Genomic DNA, 6,690 nt, shown 5'->3' on the forward strand with positions numbered 1-6,690 from the left:
GGTTAGGGTATAGGGTTTAGTCAGAAATAGCTAAACGAGCCAGGTCAAACAGAGGTCAGGGGGACATAGACCCTACGAGCACTACTTACCCCAAAGAATAAATATGTACACACAGGTGTAAGTAAACACGCATACCATTAGCGGTGCCCTCTCAGTGTAGGTGACTCCATCTCGTAGGCACCCATCATAAAACCCGATCATTACGTGGCGCTGATGTGTGGAATGGCAGCGGTACTGCGTTCTCAGCATCACTGGACTGTAATCCTACAGCCGAAGCCCCGAAGGATGAGTAATATCCCAAACAAAGCTACAGTTTTGTCTACTATAAAAAATATTGAACAAAAATGCGTGTATAAACGCACACACGTCATATCCCACGCTATGATTCATAGACAGCTGTCACGACTGACTACAAGTTCGCAGGAAGGTCACGCAAATGTAACGCGGAGGTCGTATACTTACTAGCTTCATGAGCCTGTCGAACAGCGTCTGCTGAAGGTCGGTCGTCAAAGGTCACCCTTTGTACCCTGCCACGGTTGGAGCTAATTGCTGCAGGTGAAAAAACAGCGGAGGTTCTAGGAGTTCGAGATTCACGGCGAGGAATCAATTATTAAGGAGCCTCTATATATATACTCATTATTATATATATCATACTTATCATTATTATTCATACTTATTATTACAAGAGTACATAATGGGAGAGAGTTAATAGAGGATAATGACACTGTTTTAACATGTTTTTGGCGTAGTTTTCAACTTGAATTTATTCTATCAATATGTGAATAAATATTTATAATTCAAACTCTACCTTGTTTTTGTCTCGATTCTGGAACGCAAACGTTTGGAAAACTGTGTGAAAACCATGTCGTATTCAAAAGAACTTTTTTGAAGAACATACGATTTTCAGGTAAACTGGTGGTGTCATATGATTAAGGGAAATCCGAGACGAAAACAAGGTAAAGTTTGAATAATTTTATTCAGCATAATTGATAGAATAAATTCAAGTTAAAAAACTACGCAAAACGCTGTTAAAACAGTGTCATTACTCTTCTCCATTATGTACTCTTGTTATTATTATATATTATACTCTGCTCAAAAACACCATATTTCTTACTACGACTCTTCGCGCTCTGATCAAAGTTAGTAAATAGTTAAAAGGTTCATGCGCGGAGTCATGCTAGCTAGGCATATTTCACCATAAGGTACGTTTGAGGTAAAGGTAACTCAAGCTCAAGCCCAGCTTTACCACAGGCAAGTAACTGAACAAAAAAGAGTAAAGTAATGGAAACAGTAGCAGATACGGCTGGTAACTGTTACACGGAATTAGACGCCATCCCAGTGCTAACTGGTTTTATTGGTGAATACTTTACTAATTGCTAGGTTAGGTTCATTAAATGAATAATCAAACTGCAAGTAATGTCCACTTGGTTTCGATACAAGTATGCGTTGCATAGCAAGTGCTTACCTCAGGCTCGCCAACGAGGACCAGTTTTCGACAGTCGGAAAGGAGCGATTGGAGTAGTGAGAGCGGTTCGGTCATCTGCGAACATTCATCAAGCAACACCAACCTGTGGGCGGGTGATAGAAGCGATTTGATTGACTGGTTTTCTTACCAAAATTGAGAAAATTACTAAGATACAGATGTGGAAATCAATAAATTGGCCTAAATGTTAAGAACAAAGACAAAATAACTTACAATATTACCCCGGCTGGCCTTAAGTAAAATGTCGAAAATACACAGTCTATAAAATAAAAAACCAAAAACATGAATCATGTTTCTCATTGATTGACTTTCATTATATAACTGGAGATGCGTTCCAGTAATGGAAAGGCGAATTCAGAATTAAATCACTGGAGGGAGAGTGAGGGGCACTATCACCATTTCTCTTCTGGCTCTGAACTGGAGGCCAAATATGATCTTTAAAAGCTGATTGCTGTATATTAGGGCAGATATTTGTTTTGTACAGATTCCTGTAGCAGACACACTGTGCACACACTCGCACTCACACACACATGAACACACACAGACGTATATACGCACGCACATGCATGCATGCACGCAGAAATTAACGTACGTAGACACGCATGCACACACGCACAACACACACACACGCTCCGCACTCACACACACAGAACATACACAGACGTACGCACGCACATGCATGCATGCATGCCAGAAAATTAACGTACGTACACACACAATGCACACACACACAAACACACACCACACGCACGCACACACGCACCGCACGCACGCACGCACGCACCGCACAGCACACACAACACACACACACACACACACACACATATAGATGTCTGTCTGCTCTCGCCCTGGCAATACAAATAAGATTTTCATCTCACGCGCAACTTCATCGCTGCCATGCATGGGAACGTGCATGCAGCGCGAGGTGACACCGACGACCTTGACCTGCCCAGTCGCTGCTGGTTCACACCTAGTCGGCACAGCCTCAATGCTTCGCCTCACTAGCTGCAACACACACGCACACCGTGCGCACGCACACAGGGATTAATTAGAGATGTACGTTCATTCGTGCAAGCGAGAGTAAAAATATCATTGTGTGTGAAAATGTTATAATACGCTATATTCGTTCGTTCCTTAGTGCAGGGTGGATATGGACCCATCGCAGGCACATACCCACGAAGAATAACGAACAAAAGTCGTAACAGTACAGTATCATTTGCACATACACACAGAAGCACCCGCTATGTTACGTTATGTCCTCTACTACATAGCACGTGAGCAAATGTGGACGTATTTATTAATGAGCTAGTGAGAAAGGTTTGATGGGTGTACCCGTCGTCGAGTAACAGGCAAAGTTAAACTCACAACTTCTCCGAAGGAATGAGGTCTCCCTTCAGCATCTCTTGCAGTTCTCGTAGTTGCTGATTCTCGCCACCAGAGGCCGCCATCACACTGTAGGGCAGCAGAGGCTTGGCCATCTTTCGGAGGCTGCCGACGCGAACAAAATCTTCAAAGCCGAGTGAAACCAACCTGAGAGATGATGGCAAGAATTTTTCTATAGCACACCCATCCTGAGCCATTCATAACATGGTAATAAATAACACATGCAGCACTTGCGCAGAGCCACGCTCTCAGCACACTGTTTAGGCGTTGGAATTTGGCGTGGAATGCAGAGATCGAGATTGTTCATCCACCAATGGATGGTTCATGCAATCACATTGAAACTGGGTCCAACGTTTTCAATCTAAATTAAATGCAAATATAGGTGCAATCGATATACCAGCGACTCACCTTATATCATACTTATCAAATTATTATTCATACTTATTATTAAAGGGAGTACATAATGGGAGCAGAGTTAATAGAGATAATGACAACTGGTCTTTAACATGTTTTTGCGTAGTTCAACTTGAATTTATTCTATCATATGTGAATAAATATTTATAATTCAAACTCCCCCTTTTTAACCTTTTGTTTTTGTCTTCGATTCTGGAACGCAAACAGTTTGGGAAACTGTGTGAAAACGCATGTCGGTATTCAAAGACTTTTTGAAGACACATACGATTTTCAGGTAAACGGTGGTGTCATATGATTAAGGGAAATGCCGAGACGAAAAAACAAGGTAAAGTTGAATAATTTTATTCACATATTGATAGAATAAATTCAAGTTAAAAAACTACCAAAAACGACTGTTAAAACAGTGTCATACCTCTTTCCATTAATGTTACTCTTGTTATTATTATATATTATACTCGTGCTCAAAAACACCATATTTCTTACTAACGACTCTTCCGCTCTGATCAAAGTTAGTAAATAGTTTAAAAGGTATCATGCGCGGAGTCATGGCTAGCTAGCATATTTTCACCATAAAGGCTACGGTTTGAGGTAAGAGGTAATCTCAAGCTCAGCCAGCTTTACCACGGCAAGTAACTGAACAAAAAAGAGTAAAGTAATGGAAACAGTAGCAGATAACGGCTGGTAACTGTTTACACGGAATTAGACGCCATCCCAGTGCTAACTGTTTTTTGGTGAATACTTATACTAATTGCTAGGTAGCGTTTCATTAAAGAATAATCAAACTGCAAGTAAGTCCACTTGGTTTCGATACAAGTATGTCGTTTGGCGCACTAGCAAGTGGCTTACTAGGTCGCCAACGAGGACCAGTTTTCGACAGTCGAAAGAGCGATTGGACTAGTGAAGAGCGTTCGGTCATGCTGCGAACATTCATCAAAGCCAACGACCACCTGTGGGCGGGTGAAGAAGCGATTTGAATGACTGGTTTTCTTACCAAAAATTGGGAGAAAATTACTAAGATACAGGAATGTGGAAATCAATAAAATTGGCCTAAATGTTAAGACAAAGACAAAATACTTAACAATTTACCCCGGCTGGCCTTAAGTAAAATGTCGAAAAATACACACGTTATAAAATAAAAAACCAAAAACATGAATGCATGTTTCTCATTGATTGACTTCATATATAACTGGAGATGCGTTCAGTAATGGAAAGGCGAATTCAGATTAAAATCACTGGAGGGAGAGTGAGGGCACTATCACCATTTCTCTTCTGCTCTGAACTGGAAGGCCAAATATGATCTTTAAAAGCTGCATTGCTGTATATTAGGCAGATATCTTTGTTTTGTACGAGATTTTCTGTAGCATAACACTGTGCACACACGTCGGCACTCCAACACAACCACATGAACACAACACAGACGTAATATACCACGCAACATGCATGCATGACGTAAACAAGAAATTAACAGTAACGTAGACCACGCATGCACACACGCACAACACACACACACGCTCCGCACTCACACACACAGATACATCACAGAGTACGACGCACATGCATGCATGCATGCCAGAAAATTAACGTACGTACACTACAAATGCACACACAACACAAACACACACCAATCAACGCACGCACACACGCACCGACTACCGGCACGCAACGCCGCACCGCACGCACACACAACACACACACACACACACGACACACATATAGATGTCTTCTGCTCTCGCCCTGGCTCAAATACAAATAAGATTTCATCTCACGCGCAACTTCAAATCGCTGGCCACTGCATGGGAACGTGCATGCAGCGCGAGGTACACCGACGACCTTGACGCTGGCCGCAGTCGCTGCTGTTCACACCTAGTCGGCACAGCCCAATGCTTCGCGCTCACTACTGCAACACACAACGCACACCGTGCGCACGCACACAAGGGATTAATTAAGATGTAACGTTCATTCGTGCAAGCGAGATTAGTCAGAAATAGCTAAACGAGCCAGGTCAAACAGAGGTCAGGGGGACATAGACCCTACGAGCACTACTTACCCCAAAGAATAAATATGTACACACAGGTGTAAGTAAATACGCATACCATTAGCGGTGCCCTCTCAGTGTAGGTGACTCCATCTCGTAGGCACCCATCATAAAACAGATCATTAGCGATGGCGCTGATGTGTGGATGGCAGCGGTACTGGGTTCTCAGCATCACTGGACTGTAATCCTACAGCCGAAGCCCCGAAGGATGAGTAATATCCCAAACAAAGCTACAGTTTTGTCTACTATAAAAAATATTGAACAAAAATGCGTGTATAAACGCACACACGTCATCCCACGCTATGATTCATAGACGCTGTCACGACTGACTACAAGTTCGCGGGAAGGTCACGCAAATGTAACGCGGAGGTCGTATACTTACTAGCTTCATGAGCCTGTCGAACAACGTCTGCTGAAGGTCGTCGTCAAGGTCACCCTTTGTACCCTGCACGGTTGGAGCTAATTGCTGCAGGTGAAAAAACAGCGGAGGTTCTAGGAGTCGAGATTCACTGCGAGGAATCATTATTAAGGAGCCTCTATTATTATACTATACAGCGACTCACCCTAGCAGGATACAACATACAGCGACTCACCCTAGCAGGATACAACATACAGCGACTCACAGGGAAAAAAATAAAATAAATTTTTTGGGGGGCTACTTTTCAAGCTCGCGTGCATGAAAATAGTCTAAAATTTGGTTTGCATTGAACTCTATGCAAATTTACGGGGGCTCTTTTTGGCATTTCGGGGGCTAAATCGCCCCGAGCCCCCGTGTATTTTTTTCACTGGCGACTCACCCTAGCAGGATACGATCTACAGCGACATTGGTCATCGACGAGACGAGGAGTCTCCAGTTGCTACAGCCGCTGAGCGTGAAGAGTTCATTCAGTAGCAGGACGGCCACGGACAGTAGGTAACTCTTACCAGCACCAAACACACCTGCAGTGCGTCAATTACGACAACAACGTGCCATCAGAGGCAGGACGCGAAATTAACGGGAGTCCGGAGTCAAATACTCCCCGATTTACTGCCGGACTCCCTGATTTGACATATGCAGGAGTCCGTGTGACTCCCTGAAAATTCTTTTATACTAACTAGTTCGTTCCAGAGCACGGCCTCGCAGAATGACTGTATTTTTTCAGTTAATGTCCAAAGAAAATTTGGCAGATGTGCTTACTGCATGAATCTTAAAAATAAGCACATGTTGTGTAAATATAATAATATTGTTAATATCTTTAATTTTGAACCTTAGACCGCGGACTCCCTCTTTTTGAGGGTAGGGAGTCCGTTGGACTCCCGTGTTCAAAAGTTAATTTCTACCCCTAAGAGGTACGCGAATCGCCTCTCCTTTAAATCTGCCCCTCCCCACACGCAC

General features: G+C 43.0%; 1 protein-coding gene across 1 annotated transcript in view; it reads right to left on the bottom strand.

Moving 5' to 3' along the window:
- The window catches only part of LOC106805288 (protein ZGRF1-like), a 25,882-nt gene that overhangs the window by 7,375 nt on the left and 11,817 nt on the right, over positions 1 to 6,690 (bottom strand). The window contains exons 10-13 of the mRNA XM_014806826.1: positions 6,113 to 6,254; positions 2,849 to 3,013; positions 1,466 to 1,568; positions 136 to 264 (exon numbers count right to left, since the gene is read on the bottom strand). Of these exons, the coding sequence (XP_014662312.1) occupies positions 136 to 264; positions 1,466 to 1,568; positions 2,849 to 3,013; positions 6,113 to 6,254 (539 nt within the window). The remainder of the gene's footprint in view (positions 1 to 135; positions 265 to 1,465; positions 1,569 to 2,848; positions 3,014 to 6,112; positions 6,255 to 6,690) is intronic.

This window comes from Priapulus caudatus, unplaced genomic scaffold (genome assembly GCF_000485595.1).
Source record: "Priapulus caudatus unplaced genomic scaffold, Priapulus_caudatus-5.0.1 Scaffold108, whole genome shotgun sequence".
In the NCBI taxonomy this organism is placed as follows: domain Eukaryota; kingdom Metazoa; phylum Priapulida; class Priapulimorpha; order Priapulimorphida; family Priapulidae; genus Priapulus; species Priapulus caudatus.